This window comes from Bos mutus, chromosome 17 (assembly GCF_027580195.1).
Source record: "Bos mutus isolate GX-2022 chromosome 17, NWIPB_WYAK_1.1, whole genome shotgun sequence".
NCBI classification, from domain to species: Eukaryota; Metazoa; Chordata; class Mammalia; order Artiodactyla; family Bovidae; genus Bos; species Bos mutus.
The window spans coordinates 3,973,802-3,998,046 of record NC_091633.1 but is presented as its reverse complement, the minus strand read 5'-3'; the positions used below and the strand labels follow the sequence as shown (position 1 = coordinate 3,998,046).

The window sequence follows — 24,245 nt, the reverse complement described above, 5'->3', positions numbered from 1 at the left end:
CCAGGGACAGAGGAGCCTGGCGGGCTACAGTCCATGGGGTCGCAAAGAGTCAGACATGGTTTAGCAACTGAATAACAAAACAACAAAGTTTACCCCCCCAAAAAAGAGTGTGTGTATATACACATGTATATACATTCCCTGTACAACATTCTCATGCCAGACGGAAGCCCTTTCAGCTTTTCTGTGCTGCTGCTGCTGCTAAGTCGCTTCAGTCGTGTTTGACTCTGTGCAACCCCATAGACGGCAGCCCACCAGGCTCCCCCATCCCTGGGATTCTCCAGGCAAGAACACGAGTGGGTTGCCATTTCCTTCTCCAATGCATGAAAGTGAAAAGTGAAAGTGAAGTCGCTCAGTCATGTCCGACCCTCCATGACCCCATGAACTGCAGCCTACCAGGCTCCTCCGTCCATGGGATTTTCCAGGCAAGAGTACTGGAGTGGGGTGCCATTGCCTTCTCCAGCTTTTCTATAGTGTGGCTTAAAAACCCGAGGGTTAGAGAGTTGCCATGCTTTAAATGAAGCCACACAATGACCTTCTGGGCCCCAGAACGTCCCGGCCTTATAGAGATGGCTTTCTTGGAAGCAGTGCCTACTCTCCATTTGACTTTGGCTCAATTTCCCCTTCCACTGAAATGCTGGAGCGCTCTCATGGCTGAGCAAGGCAAAATTTACTACTTTTATGAATCTGGTGACTGTTGACGTCTGTGAAGGAGAATTGGCTTTCCTGTTGTGTTTATTTCAGCCTGCTCCCACTTGAGGAGGCCCTCCTGCCTCTCTGTCTGGAACATCCCCCCACTCCACCAGGCTAAGAAATTAGATGCCATGAGATATGTTAATTCAACATTATGGCTTAAGAATTATATTTCCTGGACCTCACGTGGACTTAAAGGTTTAATCGATCAAGCTTTTATTGCTTCCTTTTTTCCTTAGAGCAGGCATATTGAAAACGATGGTTTTCTCCCTGCAGTCATAACTCAGTGGCCTCCCTGACTTTGGGCTCGTGTTAAGACTTCAAAAAACAGACTCCATTGGTCTGGTTGTGCGTGTGCTCAGCAGGGGCCAAGGCTGCAGTCTTGGCCTGTTCCTGACACCCCTTCAAGTTCACAGCTCTCCTCTGTCACAGCCCAGTCAGTCTCTTTCTTAACCACCACAAAGATTGTTTTCTTCTTCAGCATTTGATCATGAACAGAAGAGATAAGATATGGATTTTTTTTTTTTTAATGCCTAGCCATCTTACCAGTAACTTCTCAGGGCTGAACTCCCAACTTGTCAGCAGCATTAAAAAAAATTAAAAAATCATACCCTTTGTCAGAAAATCATTAGCAGGCAGGTGTGGCAGGGCTCATTAGAACACTCTGCGGCACTGGCTGCGAGCCGCCCTCACGGCTCCCCTCCGCTCGCACATTGTCGCACCTCCCCTTTCACCCCCTGCAGGTGAAGAAGCAGATCTTGGATGAAAAGATATACTGCCCTCCGGAGGCGTCTGTGCTCCTGGCTTCTTACGCCGTCCAGGCCAAGGTAGGCTCAGAGAAGACACAGGCATTCTTTCTGAGTGTTAATGCATGTCACGGGATCATGCCAGACATCCACTTCTCTGGACTCTGTGGGCTTCAGAGAGACTTGCCCCGGAAAGTGGGATGCTCTGGGACGTGTGGGCTTGGGGACCACTCTCTCTGTCCCGCTTCGGTACCATCTTAGCGTGTGTGTGTGTGTGTGTGTGTGTGTGTGCTCGCGCGCCTACCAATGATAAGTGTACAGCTTGATGGATTTTCTATGTAATCCTGTTTGCACATGTGGTTAATTATATTCACCGCGCCAACCTCTCTTTTCATTAACTGGGAAAAATGAGTTTATCATCTCCAGTTTTGGCCAGACGTGGCCTTGAGGTCAGAAAGGCTCAGGTCCTCACTGCAAACTCATCTTCTGAGGACCAGCAACCCTGTGTGACAGGACCACACCCTAGAGAATGTTCTGTTTCATGCCCCCCAACGGGTGTGCTGGCTCTGCTTATGGTGGGCACTGCAGGCCCTCGGGCCCACTGAGCCCAGCGGAGCTGTCTGGTGACCTGAGAGTCTTTCAGAGAAATGGCTGCAGTTTGGGAATGGTGGGGCAGGGAGCAGTGTTCCTATCCGCTCTGTTTTTGTAAGATGAACCGTAGGGTCTACCCAGGATGCTTCATGCCCCTCAGGTTTCCTGCTTTAGTCACATGCCACTTGCTCTTTTGTTTTTTCGCTTTTTAACTTACCTTGGAGTATAGCTAATTAACAACATTGTGATAGTTTCAGGTGGATACCTGAAACGCAAAGGGACTCAGGCATGCATACACATGTGTCCATTCTCCCCCAAACTCCCCTCCATCGAGGCTGCCTGTTGACACTGAGTAGAGTTCCTTGCTGTGCACACCAGGACCTTCTTGGTTATCCATTTAAAATGCAGCGGATCGTGGATGCACGTCCATCCCAAACGCCCTGTCCCTTCCCCATCGTTCCCCCCTACCTGCCTTTTGCCCTTGGCCCCTTCGCTGCCCCTTTCACTGCAGCGTGGGAAGATGACCTCAGAACGGGGTCACTTTCGTTAGCTTTGTAATTTTGCACGGTCTTTTCGGTTATCATTTTTCTTTTTTAATTAGAGGTCTCCATAAAGCCATTTCCCTGAAACGTTCCAGAAATTAATAAGACCCTCAACTTCTTAGCCCACTTTTTAAGGGGAGCTTAAGATAATTTCAGATCAAAGCCAGGAAGGAAAAAAACTGGCTCACCATTTGGAGGAGAAAAGGGTCTGTACATGTTCGTCACACCAACAGAAGCATCCGGGTCGCTGGATGACTCGTCTAGTATTTGCTGAGTATTTGCCGGCCGGAGAGGAGGCTGTTGACTCTGTCATGGATACAGACACGAAGCGAGCATCTCTGCCCTCAGCGGTTTGTTCAAGGTCGTTCGGGCAACCTTGGGTAAAGCTCAGGGCAGAACCCACAGCCTTGGGATTACATCTTGTGCCTTGCCTGTCCCGCTGCCCTGACAAATGAGTAATTGAGAAAACAGAATGGGCCTGGATTCAACTAAAACATATGCTTCCTTTTCTGCTTTGATTAAGAATATTAATAACAGGGGAAAAAACGTGTCCTTTCAATCAGTAGCGCCCTGACAGTGATGAAGCAGTTGCTGTCACTTTCATTAAATCCGAGCACTTCCTGGCCCGGAACCGAGCTCCTCTCCCGCCTGCTTTCTCCCCAGCCAAGAGGATGCCCAGGCTCCCAAGGATACCACCTCCCTCTGAAGGACTTCAGTTCTCAAAGGCCACACTGTCTTTGTACAAATTGGGGGAGCCCCAGATTCAAAGGCCACTTGTGGAAAAAAAATAACTTTTCAGGGAGCCAGCAGATGTTTGCTTAAACAGGTTTCACTCTAGGAAAGCCCTCCTGATTTGGATCCTCCTAATTTAGAGATGAAAGTGATTCACAGACAGCATGTGTGGTTCATATGGAGAAGCGTGTTCTAGCTGTTTTTCCCGGTGTAAATTGTCACAATCGTCCAAACAAAGGTGATCTATGGCTTGGAGTCTGCGTCTGGGAAGCTAAGGATTATTGGACCATACTTCCAGTTTCTAGGACAGCTGTTGATATGAATAGGGTGCCTCTGGTTGTAACACTGATCTGGTCTTATACGTCACAGTGTTATAACATGAATATTTCTTGAGGTTCCTCAGAGGAGTCTTTTCCGGAAGCTAAGGATCAAGAAAGGTTAATAATTTGTCTCACAATACTTGATCTTAATTCTGTTTTAATTGGAATTTATAGCCCACTATTTTTTTGAATTTTTTTTTTTAATGTGTGTACCATTTTTAAAGTCTTTATTGAATTTGTTACAGTACTGCTTCTGTTGTTTATGTTCTGTTTTTTATTTATTTATTTTTGCCCAAGAGGCATGTGGTATCTTAGCTCGCTGACCAGGGATCAAACCCGTGCCCCCTGCATTGGAAGGCAATCTTACCACTGGTCCACCAGGGAAGTCCCTCTACAGCTCACTGCCTGATGGACAGGATTTGAAGGAAAAGGGAGCTAGAGAATGGAGCCAGGATGAGAACCCTAGAGTCTGATTGCCTCACTTAGCTTTTGCTCATACCATGAGAGGGGTCTCTGGGTACCACACTGGTACCACCCCTTTCACTAAATCCCAGGTTCATTTATATGGTCACACCCCTGCAAACTTTTCAATAAATTGTACCCGTTTCTTCCATTATATTCCATTTCTTCTCTTCACAACCTTTCTGAGACAGACAGGAACTGTAGAAGTGTGGTGCGGAAAGTGAATTTGAGTGCGTTAACACTTGGGACGTAATTACGCACCAGTGTATTCATTACAGTGTTTCAGCTGTTCAGCTGATATCGACACAGTTCATTCTAAAGCATAAACAACTACCCTTAAAGCATAAGTACAAATATTAATCACATGGTTCAGTTAACAAGAACCATATTTCATAGTTGAAGTTTAGGTTATATTTCAATTAAAAATATGGGCTGTTTTTTTTTCTTTTGGCCTAGTCATGTGACATACCAAACCATCTTGCAATGTTTTAAGCCACCTGTTGGATTTCATATTGACAGTTTGAAAATGTGTTCTTATTAAAAATGACTTGGAGAGGGAATGGTATATAATTCCCCAGTCTTGCAGGGCTGGCCAGCAGATTCCTAGTGCTCGGAGAGAGGAAGGGCTGGTGGGAGGGAGAGGAGGCTTGTTGTTTCTTAGTGCGCTCCGATGCCAGTCGGGCAGAGCACCAAAAGCAACTCAGAAGTTGGGTGTCTGTAAAGTGTAGGGAGAGCGAGTGTAAGAGTTGAGGCTGGAGAGGTCTGCTGGGAGCAGATCATAAAGAGTCTTAACTTCATCCTGTGGGTGATGCAGAGCCAGGGAAGGGTTTATATTTTAGACAGATCCTTTGGTGGCTGTGTGAAGGACAGAATGGAGGAATACCAGTCTGGAAGCAAGGAGACCTGGTAGAAGGCTGCGGTGGTCATCCAGACAAGACTGTGGGATTCACACCTTGGGCAGTGGTCAGCTGGATGGGAGGAGACTGACTTTAAAATATCCAGGTAAAAAGGACTTCCTTGGTGGCCCAGTGGCGGAGAGTCCATCTGCCAGTACAGGGAACACGGGTTCAATCTGTGGTCCAGCAGGATTCCACATACCAAGGAGCAGTTGGGCGGGTGTGCCACAGTTACTGAGCCTGAGCTCTCGAGCCCTTCAGGCCACAACTAATGAAGCCCTTATGCCTAGAACCTGCCTAGAACCTGTGCTTCTCAACAAGAGAAGCCACCGCAACGAGAAGCCCGTGTGTCACAACTGGAGAGTAGCCCCCATTTGCTGCAACTAGGCTTCCCTGGTGGCTCAGAGGTTAAAGTGTCTGCCTGCAATGTGGGAGACCTGGGTTCGATCCCTGGGTTGGGAAGATCCCCTAGAGAAGGAAATGGCAACCCACTCCAGTATTCTTGCCTGGAGAATCCCATGGACGGAGGAGCCTGGTGGGCTACAGTTCACAGCGTCGCAAAGAGTTGGACATGACTGAGCATGACACATGAGAAAGCCTGTGGGCAGCAATGAAGACCCAGCACAGCCAAAATAATAGTAAAATTTAAAAAAAATAAAAAATATCCAGGAAAGAAATATAATATCTAGGAAAAAAAATATTCAGAAGGCAAAACTTGATGTAAGTGGTGCTGTCCTCTGCATATCTCCCTTTTGGAGGGACTTATCATTTTACAAATGGGTATTTTCTCTCTCTCAGTGTTGATTTTGAGATATGTCATGTTGGATGTGTAGATGTAGTTGGTTGATTCTAACTGCTGTATGGTAGCCATTGATGAGTAAGCCTAATTTATTTTTCCATCCTCCTGAGGATGAGGTAGGTTTAGTTTCTGCTGTTGCCCTATTATAAGTAGTGTTTTACTGAAAACTCTTTACATGCTTCCTTGTGTACATGTGCTAAAGCTTTTTCCCCTTAAGGTACATCTCTAGAAGTAGAATTGCAGACACATCCTTGAATATAAAGAACTCATAAGGTTCTAAGAAAAAAGATAGCAGGAAAATGGGAGCAGAGGGTATGAATAACAGGCAGTTTATAGAACATGAGAAGAATCTGTAAATACAAAAAGACGCTCAGTCTCACCAGTAACCAAGAAAAATAAGAATTAAATGTGGCGCTGGTGGTAAAGAACCCGCCTGGGAATACAGAAGACTTAAAAACCCAGGGTTTGATCTCTGGGTCAGGAAGATTCCCTGAAGGAGAGCATGGCAACCCACTTCAATATTTTTGCCTGGAGAATCCCATGGACAGAGGAGCCTGGCAGGCCATGGTCCATAGGGTCGCAAAGAGTCAGACATGACCAAAGTGACTTAGCAGGCACACACACATGGAAATATTTCAAACCCGTGAAGTTGCCAAAGAATTGATGCTTTTGAACTGTGATGTTGGAGATGACTCTTGTGAGTCCCTTGGACTGCAAGGATATCAAATCAGTCAATCCTAAAGGAAATCAGTCCTGAATATTCATTGGAAGGACTGATGCTGAAGCTCCAATACTTTGGCCACCTGATGCGAAGAACTGACTCATTGAAAAAGACCGTGATGCTGGGAAAGATTGAAAGCACGAGGAGAAGGAGACAACAGAGGATGAGATGGTTGGATGGCATCACTGAATTGATGGAGATGAGTTTGAGCAAGGTCCAGGAGTTGGTGATGGACAGGGAAGCCTGACATGCTGCAGTCCATGGGGTCGCAAAGAGTCGGACACGACTGAGCGACTGGACTGAGCTGAAACAACAAGGTTGTACCATATAGCACAGGGATTTGTTGTTGTTTGGTTTCTAAGTCATCAACTCGATGGACATGACTTTGAGCAAACTCCAGGAGATAGTGAAGGACAGGGAAGCCTGGTGTGCTGCAGTCTATGGGGTGGCGAAGAGTCAGACACGACTGAGCAACTGAACAGCAGGTGATTTACAGGAGCTCCATATATTATGAATATTAATCTTTTGTCTTTTTTTACATGTCAGTCTTGTCAGTCCTTTTCTTTTTATGTTTTAAGTGACTTTTGATTTCAAATGATTTCATCAACCTTAATATACACATGTTCTTCAATATTTTATCCTGATGTTTTTATGGATTTTTGTTTATAAGTTTAAGTCTTTAATCCATCCAGAATTTAGTGACTGGTGTGTTGTAGGGATCTGACTACTTATTCTATATATGTATCGATTAGACCTTTGTGTTTTGTGAAATCCTGTTCAGAGCGCTTGGTCTCATTTTTCACATATAGAAGCAGAGGAAAGTATGGGTTTCTGTTCAACAAGTGACTCTGAGAGTCCTATAAAAGTAGACTGCTTTCTTTTTTTCTCATTTCTTTTATTGTGAATAAACGTGTCGCAATTTACCCCAGTGAAAAGCGGATACCTTCAGACTCTCTTTAAACCATATATTAGGGATGGAAACATGCTATTTATAGCAACAGAGACATTTTCTTTTTAAACTCTGAAGTCGGGGATGGGGGCCAGGAGGCTACCTCAAACCTCTAAACTTCTCACAAGTGGCCAGAAGTGGTAAAGTAAAACTAATGAAAACGGAGAGCTTCTGAGAGAGAAGTTTAAGATGCAAAGATCCACATATCATTAAACTCTTGACTTCCCTCATCATTCACTGGCAAATTGGTTTCTTAAAGTTTAATTTGGTCTCAACGTGAACCAATCCTTCTCTCCCTGCCCTAAGCATGGACAACATCACCCCGGGCGTCCTGGGTCTTCCCCGTGTGTGCTGTCTACCCTGCGCTTAGGTTTTTACGCCCACCTGACACCACCTCTTGACATGTCTTTAAAATTCACTGAACGGCCAGCCACCCATCATCTCCCCTTGGAGCCTAGAATACCTCTGCTGCTCTGCTTGCTTTTCCTCCCAGGAGGCCGGTGAACTCCCTTCTTGAATTTAAATTCCATTGGTTTATATCAGGGGTGGACCCAGGTTTTGTGGGGCCAGAAGTTTCTATAATTTAGGGGGTTCTTTTAATGCAAGAACACCATATTATGAATATAAAATTAGGTCAAGGCCCATGCAGGTGCAGAGGCCTGAAACCCAAGCCTCATTATAGCTTCCCAGCAGATTCACTCCTTGTTTTATCAGGGAGCCTCTGTACATGAAAGACAGGGGAACAGCCGTCTGCATCCATGGGGTGGTGTGACTCTCCTTTATGTTCACCAGCTACCACAACTTGAGGATCTTCTTCTTTTGGTTTGTTTTAAAGACATTTAAGAGCAGACCCATACCTCAAAGTGGCTTTAATGTCCGAAGTGGAATTAGTCCAGGGGAGAAGTTCCTTCAGCAGCGTCCCTGCCACCTCCCTGGTGCTCGGATGTAACGTTTGATCATTTGATCAGTGCCGTAGCTGGGAGCTCAGTATGATAATGTGGGTCATTACTCTCGCAAGCCTTTGGAACCTGAATTTACAGCTCTCACTTTGCATATCTGTTTGCAGAAGCACTCAGAGAGGCATGCAAGTGCAGCGAGGGCTTTGTTTATCATTCTGTCCCTCCAAAAATTAGAGAAGCCAAGAGTGACCAGCGTCTTTATAAATAACACAGGGCACGACAGTGACACCTGACGCCTTATGAGCCGGGCACCGTGCAGAATGCTTCCCTGGCTCTTCATCCCTGTCACACACACGCACACACACACACACGCACGCACACACGCACGCACTCACATGCACACACACACGCACACGCACGCACTCACATGCACACACACCCCAGGAGGCAGGCACTATTCCGACCCTTGCTTTCCAGACAGGGAAGCTGAGCTTTAGAGACAGGGTTCCCCACTCAAGGCCTCGGGACAGTCCAGAGCGCCCCTTCAGAACCCTCCAAGACAAACGCTCTCCTTTGACAATTTGGAAGCAGGCTTGGAGAGGTGGCATGAGCTGAGTTTTTATCTTTTGACATCAGATTGTATTGAATGCTGTGTGTTAGTTATAGTTTAAAAAAAAAATGTATGGGTATTCCATTTGATCCCCCGGGGGAGTCCTGTAAGATATGTACTGGTTTTATCCCCATTTTACAGATGAGAAAACTGGAGCACAAAATGTCCAAGGTCACTGCTAAGAAGGGAAGAAGCTGAGATTGAATTTTTTTTAACTGAAAAAACAATATAGTACAATTCTGCTATTTGCACAATAATTATCAGATTCCTAAGAGATATTGATCCTTGGGGCTTCTACAGAAGAGTGATATGGGACGAAGACATGTTTTCCAGTTGATGAGAAACATCTTTTTTCAATCCCATGAGTGTCCATTGAAAAACACACCAGAAATCTAAACTTGAGATTCTTGGAAAGAGAGGGGTGGACCATGTCCTGATCCAATTTGGTGGGATGTAGAACCAAGAGCCAAACTTTTTTTTTTTTGCCAGTGTTGGTAGTGAAAAGCATAAATGTTTATAGAAGAATATACTAAAACACTGAGCTTTGTTGTTTTGGATCAAGAGGTAAACCACTGAATACTAATTGACAAGAGACAGGGTTTGATGTTCTATATATTTTATGGTTAGTTTCTTTTTTTAAAAAACTCCTTCATTTCTGATTATTTCCTGGTCAGACTAACTTTCTAGGAAAGAAAGAGATAATTGTTTGAAATCAGGAAGTTCCAAGTTATTGTCCCCTGTGGGTACATGAAAATGCAGGGCCTATTTCTGGCCCTCCTAGTGATTCTCTCGGAGAAGGCAATGGCACCCTACTCCAGTACTCTTGCCTGGAAAATCCCATGGATGGAGGAGCCTGGTAGGCTGCAGTCAATGGGGTCGCTAAGAGACACGACTGAGCGGCTTCACTTTCACTTTTCACTTTCATGCATTGGAGAACGACATGGCAACCCACTCCAGTGTTCTTGCCTGGAGAATCCCAGGGACGGGGGAGCCTGGTGGGCTGTCGTCTATGGGGTCGCACAGAGTCGGACACGACTGAAGCGACTTAGCAGTAGCAGTACTGATTCTCTCTGCAAATTTAGGAAAATCAGTTAACCTTTTATTTGTTTTTTTGTTTTGTTTTGTTTTTGTCTGTACAGTAAGGATGACAGTGTTGGCATCAGATTTTTCCAAAGCATTTTCAGAGCCTTGAATGAAAGCTGTTAAAAATATTGCCAGCACTGTCCCCAGCTCCCACCTAGCACTTGGCTCCAATTACCAGCCACTTAGAAGTATGTGTAGGTAAGACTCTTACCACCCGATGCTAATCATATCTCACACCCAGTTGTGTTGTCTCTTTTCAAAACCTAATGTTTTGGTAGCAGTGGCTTCCTTCAGGAGTTAGAAAATGTAGCCACATTTCTCTACAAATGTCACATTCTTATTAGCACATCACCCATCCATCCCGTATGGGATTATGCAACTCTGTTCACAGATATAATCAGCTTCGTATCTTCATCCGAGGATAACAAACTAGCAGGGTTGAAATCTTGACGTGTCATCGGAATTGCATTGCTTCCCGGGAGCTGGGGGGACGGAGGCCGAGTCGACCTGTTCAGAAATGCAGTTGTCTCTAGAATCTCAATCTCTCGTTCACCTTCTCTTCTCCTTCCAGTACGGCGACTATGACCCCTCTGTTCACAAGCGGGGATTTCTGGCCCAAGAGGAATTGCTTCCAAAAAGGGTAAGATGTCAAATTTCCTGTTTGGGAAGACATAACCGAAGGACCTGCAGGAATACACGATGGCTGTATCGAGAACGTTTTCATGAATGTTTTGTTATCAGTCTTGAGTAAAGATTTGTGGAATTCCTTTGGGGTTGTCAGGACAGGCTTGGCCTGTAGTTGGTCCTTTGTTTAGAGGTGGGTGAGCAACACTGGTTCCCAGGGAGCGGTATGGAGCAACCTGAGTTCAGCCCAGCAAAGTGAGCTGTTTGTAGCTGCAGGGGGCAGGTGGATGGGTGGGTGCTGTAGCTTTTAATCCCTGGTGTCTTTGGTCTGGCTGATTATCCACAGAAGCAGGCCTGCCCTCTCTTTAGCCACTTCTGATTCTCTAGCTCCACTCAGCTGTCGTGTGTGATAAAGGCCTGCTCCCCCCTTTCCCCTGGTTTGACCTGCGCCCCTGATGGCTTCTGTAAGAGTCAAAGGCAGCTCTCAGGCCAGGGAGTCCTGCTAATGAGCAAGGTCCTGCCTCTGGGCTGGACGGCCCAGGAGAGAGGGGCCACTGCCAGCCCAAGGAATGGTGCAGCCTTCTGAGTTGTGACTCAAGTTGAACGATGCTCATTTACTCACCCACCTCTGCTTGTGACTGGCCCCCTGTATGCTGCTTCTGGGGCTCCCCTCGTGGCCCAGATGGTAAAGAATCTGCCTGTGATGTGGGAAACCCAGGTTCAGTCTCTGAGTGGGGAAGATCCCCAGGAGAAGGGAATAGCTACCCACTCCAGTATCCTTGCCTGGAGAATTTCATGGACAGAGGAGCCTGGAGGGCTACAGTCCATGGGGTCACAAGGGGTCAGACACAACTGAGCGGCTAACACACACACACACGTACACATGCCTTGCTATTTTGTAAAAATGATGCGTAATTATCAAAAAGGCACACAGTACTCAAACTTCCTTTGTGTGTGGGTTTTCTGTTTTGCTCTCTTCCCCGCCAGGTAATAAATCTGTATCAGATGACTCCGGAAATGTGGGAGGAGAGGATCACAGCCTGGTACGCGGAGCACCGAGGCCGAGCCAGGTGAGGCTGCTCCTCGCTGATGGACGTTTCCCCGTGGGCCTCTTTTTCCTTTTTTAAGGAACTGCAAAACTGGGACGTGCTTGTTGAACAAAATGCAGTACCGGAGTACACAAAAGGAAAAGGGAGCGCTGGCAGCCGCTCTGGGCTCCGGCATTGTGTGTGTCCATTTGCTATCGCGTGGAGGCGTGGGCACTCCCGCCTGTCGGGATGTGCAGACCTGCCGCATCCAGAGCTCATTTAGGTCCCTTTTAAGATTCCTGTTGTGTGCGTGCCCCGTAGCTTTTGCGTCCATTCCTTGACTGATGGCGTTTGGAGTAGCTGTAGGTCTCAGTTTCACAGAATGTTCTGCAGTATACAATCTTACATCATGATATACTTGTATGAGTCGTTCTGAGGAGACATCCTTCAGAAGAAAAAGAGTTGCTGAGTCAAAGGAGGTGAGCGTTTTGTGTCTCAAAAGGTGCCTCCCAAATCGTCCTGCAAAAAGACTGTACCTTTTTACATGCCCGTGGGCAGAGTGTGAAAGGGCCCCACCTCCCTCCCCCATCCAATCCCCAACAATTACCAATCTAACTTTTGTGATCTCAAAGGTGAAATTTTGTATCTCAAGTATCATTAGCTTTTCCCCAATCACTTTGGAAATTAATCATCTTCTCCTTAGCCTTTAACATATTTTTTTTCCTGTTTTTCAAACCAACTTCCTATGACATTTTTTTTAACTCTTAAAAAAAGTGTACCAGAAAGTGGACAAGTCATAAATGTAACACTTGATGGACTCCTACCAAGTGAAAACACCAGATGATCCCCCTTCATTCCTCCCCAGAGCTGACCACTCTCCTACACCCGACTCCATGGGTTAGTGTGGTCAGTTTTAAAGATTATGTAAGTTCGATCAGTTTCTGTTATCTGGGCCTCACTTCTTTTACTCAGGGTGTTGTATGATTTGGGCTTGTGGCCTGTAGCGGTGGCCCCCCTTTCTTTTTCATTGCTATGTAGTATTCCACTGTGTTAATAGCCCACACACCATTTATCCACCCCGCTGTTGACAGGCATTTAGATTGCTGGGTTGTTTCCTGGTTTTTGTTGTTATGAATAACATTAAACAATCTTCCGAACAATGGTACATCAACAATACATGTGTGATTTCAAGTTACTTCAGTTTGTCACCACGGTGTCCCCTCGGGGTTGAATTTTTAAAATTCATTTGAGGCCATTTTCAGATTGGAGAAGAGAAGAAGGCAGATCATAGACTTAAGATGTTTCAACACTCTACCTGTCTGAGAGTTTTTTGCAAGTCATCACTACTTCAGGAGCTGCCTTTAAGTCTGACTCATAACTTAGAAATGGGCGTCCTGGCTGGGGTTCTACAGCCTGGATTGCTCTCACCCCGACCTCCAGCAACACCCAAAGGAATGAGATCAGGAAGGGAGCTCTCAGGTTGCTTGCAGACAGAGATGCTTTGTTACCAAAACCTTCTAGGTGAAGAAATCACGCAGTTGGATAAAGCAACAGCTGAAATAAAATTGTGAACATCCAGATCCATTTGAGGGAACAGATACACCACGTGCTCATCTCTAATTACTTGAGATGGGTGTCACTGTTTACCAAGGGCAAAGCGTGAAATTGAAGCCAAGAGACACGCTAATGAATCTGTTCTCTGGTTTTCACGGGGATGGGAAGTTCTGCCTGACCTCAGTGTGGTTAATAGACTCAGGGTTGGGCAGAGCCGGGCTGGGAGCTGGCGGGCTCACGTCTTCACGTGGGTTCGAGGCTCAGCTTGGCGCCCGCCACCCTCCAGTGACGGAGTCTTTCCTTCTCTTCGCAGGGACGAAGCGGAGATGGAGTATTTAAAGATAGCTCAGGACCTGGAGATGTATGGCGTGAACTACTTCACAATCCGGGTATGTGGAAGCCCCTGCGAGTTCCCGGGGCGTAGAGGGAGGCGGAGTCAGGGGCAGACTGCTAAAACGGGTCCTTCCTGGTCCCAGGGTGCAGACACTTGGCCGGCTCAGTGGCCAACACGGGAAGAGGCAGGGAAGAGGGTCCGAGCGCCCCCGTTTCTATTCCGGGCCTTCAATTAGATGCTAGGTAATGAAGTGTTGGTGGAGCCTCGGGGGGGCCCGTCTGAATGCTCTGGTGGAACATTCGATTATTTCTGGCTCTGTGAGATCCGGGCCCACGGGGATCACCTGTAAATACTTTCTCCCCTCAGGACACGAGGAGAGTAAAGCTGCTTTTACAGATTACTGATTTGTTTGGGTGGGAACTCTCCCTGGCAGGCTAATTGGTTTTCTACTCAGACCATTAATACTCCGCTGTCCTCTGGGAACCTGTGGCTTGTACACTGGAGAAGCGTTTGTTTTCAACCCCCCGTCCATCCCTCAGAGCATCTTTTTTAATTTTTGTTTTAGCACCCTGAGCATTTTTCTCCCAAGGTTCTGTTGCTGGATGCAGTGCCTTCCAAAGAATTCATGCGATTTGCTGACCTATTTCATAGCCAGTTCCAAACTGTAAATGAGCAGACAGTTAAAAAAAACCATCCGCACTGGGCCACCTTAGTCATTACAGTTAAGGCTTGCTTTCCTTTTTGGAGTGTCCATAAATTTTGTATTTGTTGTTGTTTAATCACTAAGTCATGTCCTACTCTTTGAGACCCCATGGACTGTAGCCTGCCAGGCTCCTCTGTGCATGTAATTTCCCAGGCAAGAATACTGGAGTGGGTTGCCATTTCCTTCTCCAAAATTTTGTATTACGTTTAGGTAAATTGAAACACATTTAAAATACCCTCGGGATAGCTTTCTACTTTGTTTTCTAAATACATATCTTTAATGGATCATTTGCATAAAATAAGGTGCACTGACAAATCATGTCATTTTGTACAGTGTACAAATGCCTAAAAGGTTTTCCATGATAATGCTGAAGGTTGTTTTGTAAAATGTTATCAATTCATATTTGCTGATCATTTGGTTTCTTTAAGGGCAGACTCATTTGACACATTTCTGTGGTTTTGTCCATACAGCTTCTCTTGCCCCACCACCTACATTGTAGAGAACTGGATCTTTATAATTCTTTAAAAAAAAAAACAAAAACAGTTTCTTTGGGGGCACTAATTCTACAGCAGCAGTCAGACTACATTATACTATCGTGTGCGTGTATGTCTCATATTGCATGACAGATGAGGGTAAGGAGTATTTTAGTGTCTTAGCATTAACGTTCCTAAAATTTCTCCATCATCTACGGAAGCTGTGTGCTTGAAACAATTTAAAAGGGGCCTCTTCAGTCCTCGCCTCTCTCTGTTTATTCTCTAAAAGTCTTGGAATCATCATGATAGGAGACAAGAGGGTGGGATCCATTTTTTTTCCCCTCTAAAAATTTAAGTTAGAAACATAATGAAATATCTTGTTTTCCAAAATGTAGATTTTGAAAGCACAAAGCCTCACTTGTGTTAATGCAGTGGTTTTAAGAGCCCTGCAGACGAGCTCACGACTCCCTCACGCTTTGGTGATCGCACCTGACTCCAGGGTGTTAGATGGAGTAAAAAGATTTTCTCCTCCACCTGCTGTTACTTGGTACTTCTCCTCACAGTCGGGGCATGTCCTTTGCTTGCCGACCTGTTTTCCTGCCCTGGAGTCTTGGTTCCTATTGCTTGTTGTCAGCAAGGGAGTCAGACGCAGGGAGCTGGCCACCACCGCTGTTCGAGGGCCAGACTGCACAGGGCAGGGGCCCACACCCGCACCCGAGGAGGTGCGCACTGGTCCGCAACGTGAGGGCCCAGGGCATCGCCCTCCGGGGTGCTGGGTGCTGGCTGGACCACCATTAGAGGCATAGCCTGCATGCAACCTGTCAATTTTCAAACAGCTTTATTGGAGTGTAATTTACTTTCAATTCATTTTGATATTTTTTTCTCCCCAGTATCTTACAATAAAAAATTTCCAACATACAGGGAAGTTGGAAGACTTTGGAGTAAGGACCTGTGTGCACCCGCTGCCTGGATTCCAGTGGACAGTTTACTATAGCAAACTTGCTTTATCACATTGAAACTGCATTTTCAAGTAAAATAAGGCCACCTGATCACAGCTCGTAGAACTTTCTTTCTGGTAGTACAACCACCTCTCCTTTTAACATGAGGGGTGTTTAACCCTACAGGTTTTTATTCTACATCTGTGATAAGCCGGCTATATAATTAGCAGTAACAACACTTCCATTACCGCTGTTTTAGCCTCTGACACTTCCCAGGTGGCTCAGTGATATAGACTCGCCTGCCAATGCAGGAGTCGTGGATTTGATCCCTGGGTTGAAAGATCCCCTGGAGAAGGAAATGGCAACCCACTTGAGTATTCTTGCCTGGAAAATAACATGGACAAAGGAGCCTGGTGGGCTCCTATCCATGGGGTTGCAAAGAGCTGGACACATCTTAGGACTGAGCATGCACACTCACACTTTGTCTCTTGCTGGCAAAGGTGCAAGGTACCTGAGGTGGTGACGGGTGCCCCCAGTGACCCGTCCATGGGACACACCAGTCGTAAGAACCGTCTCATGTGGCCTCCCTTGCCCCAGAGCAGAAGGCTGGAGGCCCCTCCAGGTTCGAGGACAGTGGTGATTTCTGTCAGGAGCTGTTGAAACTTGTCACATGTAATGGTCTATGTCAATGCTGAGCAAGACCTCGAGCCTCAGCCGGAGCTGACAGTGGCTATTCTCTGTCGAATCTACAGAATAAAAAGGGCACAGAGCTGCTGCTTGGAGTGGATGCTTTGGGGCTTCACATTTATGACCCTGAGAACAAGCTGACCCCCAAGATCTCCTTCCCGTGGAACGAAATCCGGAACATCTCCTATAGCGACAAGGAGGTAGGATGAGTACACAGCAGACACCCCGGCAGCCCAACGGAACCTTCTCTGTCTCTCCTCCTTCCGGAGCAGCCCAGGCCAGCCTGCTCCTTGTTAGCAGCAAGATCCTTTAATTCCCAGGCTTTGGGTTTTTGGTTGTTGATTTTTATTGCATTTACAGAACAATATTGGCATCCTGTTTTCAAATAGTATCACTAAACCCTCCCTGCTGACTAACAAGAGACCGGGAAGATCAACTTGTCAGGACTAAGCCCCAGAGAACTGTAAACAAACCAGAAAGTAACCCTTTCTTATTCCTTGGCTTTCTATTTCTGGTGAGAATTCTGTTTGTCTCTTAAGTGTGGTGTTTATTAAACTCTCTCTGTGTCCAGAGCTTGATTCAATGTGATGCAGATATTTATATATACATAAATCTTCGTAGGGCTTCCCTTGTGGCTCAGCTGGTAAAGAATCCACCTGCAATGCGGGAGACCTGGGTTCGACCCCTGGGTTGGGAAGATCTCCTGGAAAAGGGAAGGGCTACCCACTCCAGTATTCTTGCCTGGAGAATTCCATGGATTATATAGTTAATGGCCTTGCAAAGAGTTAGACACGACTGAGAGAGACTTGTACTCATTCACTCAAATCTCCATGATATATACATGAATTGTGCATATTATATATACTATACAAATAATATATACATACCAGCAATGATATAAACAAGGATATCAGACTAACTTGCTTATAAGAATTCAAGAATAAGGAATTTCAGATAACTTGGATGAACACCCTAACGTAGAATTCAAGTATTACTGTATAGGATGGTCCTATATAGTAATAAGGAGTCCATGGGGTTGCAAAGAGTGAGTGACTGAGCTGACTGACACAGGATGGTGACTTTTCCCAAAAGCTGTAATCCTGTGTTCATTCACTCATTCATGCATTCATGGTTAAGTTTTTAAAATCGTTTTATTTAATTAATTGATTTATTTGTGGCTGTGCTGGGTCTTCGTTGCAGTGTGTGGGCTCTCTCTAGCAGCGGTGTGAGGGCTTCTCATTGCAGTGGCTTCTCTTGTTGGGGAGCACAGGCTTTAGGGCGCTCAGGCCTCAGCAGTTGCGACTCCCAGGCTCTAGAGCATGGGCTCAATAGCGCTCTGGCTTAATTGCCCCAAGACATGAGGAATTTTAGTTCCTGGACCAGGGGTCAAACTTGTGTCCCCTGCCTTGGCAGGCAGATTCTTAACCACTGGGCCAGCAGGGAAGTCCCCCTCCCTGGTTAATTTTCAAGGAATTTTTGAGCATCTGCTTGGTGTCAGGCTTCGTGAGGGAAACAAAGATGGAGCGAATGCAATCTCAGCCCTCAAGGAAGTTCTAGTCAAGCAGTGACTCAGCTGTCATGACACATAACTGCAGCGCAAAGGGCCGGTGACAAAGAGGGTGGCGATCCGGCGCGTCCCTGCCAGCCAGCAGCTTCGCCCCGGCTCTGATTCAGCCCTCACAGGAACACCGCCGCGGGAGGAGGGGCTGTGTTCTGGCTGCTCCGCACCCCCTCGGGAAGTGGGGACCCAGAGGGAGCAGGGGAGCTGTGTCTGGCACGGGGGACACCAGCAGAAGCCACGTCCCCTGCGGTTTCCCGGGAGACACAGAGGACGAGCTCCAAGACTCAGGACACAGGGCCCAGGAATGCAGGCCCGGGCAGTGCCCCGCGATGGGCTGGTACCCGCACAGCCAGGCCCGAGCGCGGAGGGAGTGAGTAAGAGACGGCTCACGTGGTCGCCTGCAGGGCCCCCACCTCCAAGCCGGTTTCCTGTTTTTGCCCTTCCCTCGTGTAGCAGCTCTGAGGAGAGGAACACCGGGCCCCCGGTTGCCAATACGTGGCTGAGCTCCCCTCGGCCACGCTTGACGAGACAGATTGAGCCTCTTAACTCAAAACATTCTGGCTTTCAGATTTTTTGCACGTAGCCCAAGAAATGAGCATTTGAGGTATTTCTTTTTTTTTAAGGCCCTGAAATGGAAAGTTGCACGTGACTCGAAGCAGCAGTAGGTACGCCGGTAGTTTTTCATCTCTAATTTCATAAGTCTGCTTACGGCGCATCCGCACACTTGGCGTGCTAAAAGGTCCCGAGATGCTCGTCCTTCACAGAAGCCAGGCAGTGAAGGCTCCCCTTGTACAGCCCGACACGAAACTCTAATGTTCCCTCTCCTGGGGCCGGGCGCCATCACCTGCCATCACGTCAGGAACTCACGCAGCGCGGGTGGGATGTGATGGGAAGGAGCCTGGGGCGTTATCCCGCGTGCTGTGACAACACAAGTCCTGGTTTATTCCGGGTGACCCATGGATGCCGCACACGTGCCCCAGAGTGGCACAGAGCCCGTGGATTCCCCGCTCTTTGAGGTCTCCCACTGGCAGCCCTGGGGTTTGGCAGCCAGGCCAAAAATAAGCTCTCGAAATTCATAAATAGCAGCCTGCACAAGAGCAGCACTGCTTCTCAGCTCACCTGACCGAAAGCCACACAAAGGGTCGTTCCTCTGTCCTCCGTGTGCTCCCCCCTTGTTGGACAGCATAGCGTGGGAAGGAAATATCTAAGAATCGAGCTTCCCCAATGCCTTTATCTGCTTGGCAAGTCTTTCGTGGGAGTGGGCTTTTCACATCCGAAGTGCAGCTTTGGAATCTGGGCTCTGTCCGATCTCATCAGGAAGAGGTGAGAGCACCAGCTGGTGTTTTCTTTTTATGCGGCCCAGCCCCCAGTCTGGCCCTCGGGTCTCCTCCTGATTTCTCCCCCATCCCCATCCTTATTCATCTTCCTCTCCCCTTTCATTGTGAGGGTTATGTCTTCCTTCTCTACTCCAGTCCATTCTTCATCGCTCGTGACTGCATTCCTTCTCTTAACAGCATCATCAAGCCATCCCTGTGTTGGGAGGTCTGGGGTGACTCCCTGACCGCTGTCACATCGAATCTAAGCCTTGCTGATTGTCCGTCCCCAGCCCACCTCACCACCCCCAGCTCTTGCCTTCCTCCCAGTTTAGGCCCCTGGTTTTCTCTTATATATATATACCTATAACTTTATTTATTTATCTATTTGGGTGTGCTGGGTCGTCATCGCAGACAGGCTTTTCTCTAGTTTCTGGGAGCAGGTGCTGCTCTCCAGTTGAGGTGCGCAGGCTTCTCATTGCAGCGGCATTTTTTTTCTTGTTGGGGAGCACAGGCTTTAGGGCACGCCAGCTTCAGTAGTCACGCCATGTGGGCTCAGTACTTATGGCTCCCAGGCTCTAGAACACAGGCTCAATGTTTGTGACGCGTGGGTTTAGTTGCTTCAAGGCATGTGCGATCTTCCCGGATCAGGGATTGAACCTGTGTCTCCTGCATTGGCAGGCGGATTCTCTACCACTGAGCCACCAGGGAAGCCCCTCCCATGGTTTTCTCTTAGTCATCAAAGAGCTAATGCTGTGTGTCTCTCTCTCTCACACGCACATACAAACACACACATGCACACACATTCCCATACGGTGCTCATTTCCCCATCTCTGCTTTATTTCTGTTGCTTGCCCTGTCCAGAATGCCCTTCCCACCTACCTTTTAGCTTCTCTGTCATGTTCTTTGACCAGCATGTCCCTCCTACTCTGAGGATTTGAGATCTGTGCCACCCAGCGAGGTAGTGATGATTGATGTGACCTGTCGAGCTGTTGATGGTGGTTGGTTTAGTTCTGGCCAGGTTGAGAGCCTCCTTAAGGCTGCCTTAGACTGCGGGGTGGCCCGTCCAGCATTGGCCTCAAGGTCGGGCCCACCTAAGGTTTAACTTCAGGTTTCCAAGCCCAAGATGGTGCTAAGAACCCAGCTTCCAGGATCCTGAACCTCCTGGGATGAGGATCTTTGCCAGGGGGTCACCACCTTTGTGGAATTGCCCAGTTGGTGGTAGGGCTCTAGGCTGTCGGAAACCGAAGCTGTTTTCTGCTTTTTCCTTTCAGTTTACCATTAAGCCTTTGGATAAGAAAATCGATGTCTTCAAATTTAACTCCTCAAAGCTTCGTGTCAATAAGCTGGTAAGTTAAGATCCTGGTTTTTATTATGGATTGTAGTTTTTCTGTGAAACTGAAAGCCTTTTTCAACCAGTATCAGAGCAACATGTTGTGAGGTGTAAAATGATAACCCGCGTGGCATGTGCTCTCCTGATCAGCCTTGAAAGACTTCTCTTTAGCTTCACCAGAAGAGGCACACTTACGGGCTTCCCTGGTGGCTCAGTTGGTAAAGAATCTGCCTGTGATGCAGGAGATTTGGATTCTATCCGTGGGTCGGAAAGATCCCGTGGAGAAGGAAATGGCAACCCATCCAAGTATTCTTGCCTGGAAAATCCCATGGACAGAAGAGCCAGAGTTGAACATGACTTAGCCACTAAACCACCACAGCAAAGAGTCAAATCTACATTTTGTGATGAGGAACTTTTTTTTTTAAGTTATTTTTATTAAAGTACTTCATACCTATGAAAGGATAAGTATAATGTATCTGTGAGGTGTAAAGAATGACAGGAATAAACAACTCCTTAGCCACCACCCAGCTTTAAGAAATGCCACACTCCCGGACCTCCCTGGTGGCCCAGTGCTTGACTGAGGCTCTGTGCTCACACTGCAGGAGACATGGGTTCAGTCTCTGGTTGGAGAAGTTCCACCCACCATGCAGTCTGGCAGAACAAAAAGGAAAAAAGAAACAGCACACTCCCATCACTGTGGGAACCCCCTCCCACACTGGCACCCTGCCAGCCCCCTGCTTCCCAAGGGTGACCAGTGTTCTCAGCTGTGTGCTAAGTATCCCCGCCTGATATTCAAGAACTTTTATTTCAAGTAGGGCAAAACAAGGATACTAGCAAATTTTGTATGTTCTTAAAATGTATATATGTGCTGTCAACTGTATTCCTCTGTTACTTGCCTTTTTTACCTTTTCTTTTTTGTGTGTGTGTGATTTATCCATGTTGATGCTTAAAAATATGGTCCTGAGTGACTGAGCACACACACACTTCACTGCTGTATAGTATTCCATTGTGTATTATATGAAACGTATATTTTTTTTTCCTCCACGCTCCTGTTAGTAGACAGTCAAGTGCTTTCTGCGTCTTGTGTCTGCCCACTGGTGTGCACAGGCAGTCGCTGCCCCGGAGTTCAGAGTACGTCTCCGTGTAGCTCTGCACGCAGCCCGTGTCCACGGGTGTTCACACATCCCCTGCTTTCCTGGCCGCAGATTCTCCAGCTGTGTATTGGGAATCACGACCTGTTTATGAGGAGAAGGAAGGCCGATTCTTTGGAAGTCCAACAGATGAAAGCCCAGGCCAGGGAGGAGAAGGCCAGAAAGCAGGTGAGCAGGTGTTGGAGCTGCTGCTGTTGCCCCGTGGGGGCCTCTGCCTGGAGGTAAGGGGTGGCCGTCCTCTGATCGTGAAAGTGCCTATGCTATGCTATGCTAAGTCACTTCAGTCGTGTCCGACTCTGTGTAACCCCATAGACGGCAGCCACCAGGCTCCCCCGTCCCTGGGATTCTCCAGGCAAGAACACTGGAGTGGGTTGCCATTTCCTTCTCCAATGCATGAAAGTGAAAAGTGAAAGCGAAGTCGCTCAGTTGTGTCCGACTCTTAGCGACCCCATGGATTGCAGCCTACCAGGCTCCTCCATCCATGGGATTTTCCAGGCAAAAGTACTGGAGTGGTATCTCATACTATCCCTGTTGGATCTTTCTGGCCGATGAATAAATGATGGTGGGAGTCAGCTCTGGAAATGAGGAATAAACTGTAACAGGTATCTCAAAGACACGTCCCTGGTTATTTCTCCAGTGAAGCGAGTGAAGTGTGGTCAGCGCAGGTTCGGGCAGAGACAGCCAAACCTACACGCATCTATCCGTCCATCTTTCTATCCATCCATCCACGCATCCATCCATCTCTGGTCCGTGCAGCTAAGCTTTCATTCTTTCTGCCTGCCCGTCTCCTGTGCCCAGCCTTGTTCTTTTCTAATTAGCTGGTGATGGAATACAGGGCACACCCAGCAGCCCGCTGACAGAATGCTAATTAGACCCTGGCCGCACTTCCCCGCTGCAGGTCAGGCCGGGCGGCGCAGGGGCCGCACTGGGAGGCGCCGGGAGCCTCCGTTAGCATCCGTTATCATCAGCCCGGACCACCCGCATCATTGTTTTCCGCTCATAGACCTTTCCGACTCACCGAAACCCACACGGCCTATGTGAGCCTCACTGCTGCAAATGTCAGTCGAGGTTGTGGGTGAACCACCAGACAGGAGCAGCAGCTGCGATCAGCTGCCCTCGGATGTGCAGGCTCGGAGGGTGATGATCGGTCTGTGTGCAGCTCTCTACTTCGAATCCTCCAAAGACGCTGGCTCCCGGCCCCGGGATTTAGGATGAAATGCCCAGTTGGATCCACTGTGCTCCCAGCTCTCCGTCTCTTGAGACGCTCTCTTGAGACGTCAGGCCACAGACATACTCACTGGGATGCTTTGTGTGTGTGTGAGGTGGGGTGGGGGAGGGCAGTGGAATGGGTTGTGTTGGACAAGAAATGCTCGTGGGTCAGCGCAGGGTCATAGAGGCAACTTCAAAAAGAGCCCTCTGCCCTCCTTATCAGCAGAGCAGAGCTTAGAAGCGAGAGACCTGAACAGGGCAAGGAAGCGTATAAGCCTCCAGGCTGTGCAGAGAGTAACATGAACACACCCCTGACCCACGCTGCTGGGAAGACGGCAGATGCACGTTCCTGACATCTGGCAGCCGCAGGTCAGGGGCTCCGTGGCCCAGCAGGACAGACATTGACCTTGGTGCCACACATGGGACTTAGTCTGAGACCCCGGTGAATGACTTAACCTGCCAGGCCTCCATTTTCTCATCTGTCAAGTGGAGCTGAGAATCTGTCTTCTGCGTCTCAGATCAAAGGATACGCTGTACCTGTGGGTCTTTGCGGCCAAAACCGCTTTGCAAACGGGGACATTCCTTAAGATTGGGGTGGAGGTCTCAGGGAAGGCGCAGTGCTGGGAGCAGAAGGGATTGTAGGCGTTTTTCAAGCAGATGATAACGGGGATCTAGTCATCCACGTAATGGAGATTCTAACATGGTAGAAATCGAGAACAAATTGGCCAAGTTTTTCATTGACCTGGAAGAGGAAAACTGAAGAAGAATTTACAGGATTTTATTGCTTGTCTTTGCATTATTCCTTCGATGCCCAATGCCTTTTTTTTTTTTTTTGCTTAGTATTTAGAAAAAGCATCAGTCTTAGAAATCTTGAGTTGGGGAGAAGGTTAAAGCAAGAAATAAGTTGTTAGATGTGCTTTAATTATTTAAGAAAGAAAATGGTGCAGTGGTCACTTCTGGCTCCTGCTTTCTGAACACAGCTAGGGCCCTAAGATCACAGAGAATACCGCTTGTCCTCTACTTGTTCCCCTTATTAAGCTCGGCATGTGGCCCAATTAATTCAGCGATCCAGAAGGCCAGTGGTGGTGGCTTAGCGCTGGTGCTGCGAGGAGCGGGCCCCGTCCCCTCCCGGCTCCTTCCTGTCCCAGGCCTGGCTCGGGAGTTGCCTCCGCATGAGGCTGTGGGGTCTGTACCTCGGCTGCTGCCACCTCCCCTGGAAAGTACAGCGTTTGAGCTGTTGATGCCTCACACGGACAACTTCATCTCCGAGGGTCAGAGGCGAGAGTGGAGCCGTTGC

General features: G+C 47.7%; 1 protein-coding gene across 4 annotated transcripts in view; it reads left to right on the top strand.

Moving 5' to 3' along the window:
* NF2 (NF2, moesin-ezrin-radixin like (MERLIN) tumor suppressor) overlaps positions 1–24,245 on the top strand; it is a 74,666-nt gene that overhangs the window by 31,464 nt on the left and 18,957 nt on the right. For all 4 annotated transcript variants that reach the window (XM_070385893.1, XM_014478232.2, XM_070385892.1 and 1 more), the window contains exons 4-10: positions 1,434–1,517; positions 10,612–10,680; positions 11,652–11,734; positions 13,560–13,635; positions 16,447–16,581; positions 20,530–20,604; positions 21,794–21,907. In XM_070385893.1, the coding sequence (XP_070241994.1) occupies positions 1,434–1,517; positions 10,612–10,680; positions 11,652–11,734; positions 13,560–13,635; positions 16,447–16,581; positions 20,530–20,604; positions 21,794–21,907 (636 nt within the window). The remainder of the gene's footprint in view (positions 1–1,433; positions 1,518–10,611; positions 10,681–11,651; positions 11,735–13,559; positions 13,636–16,446; positions 16,582–20,529; positions 20,605–21,793; positions 21,908–24,245) is intronic.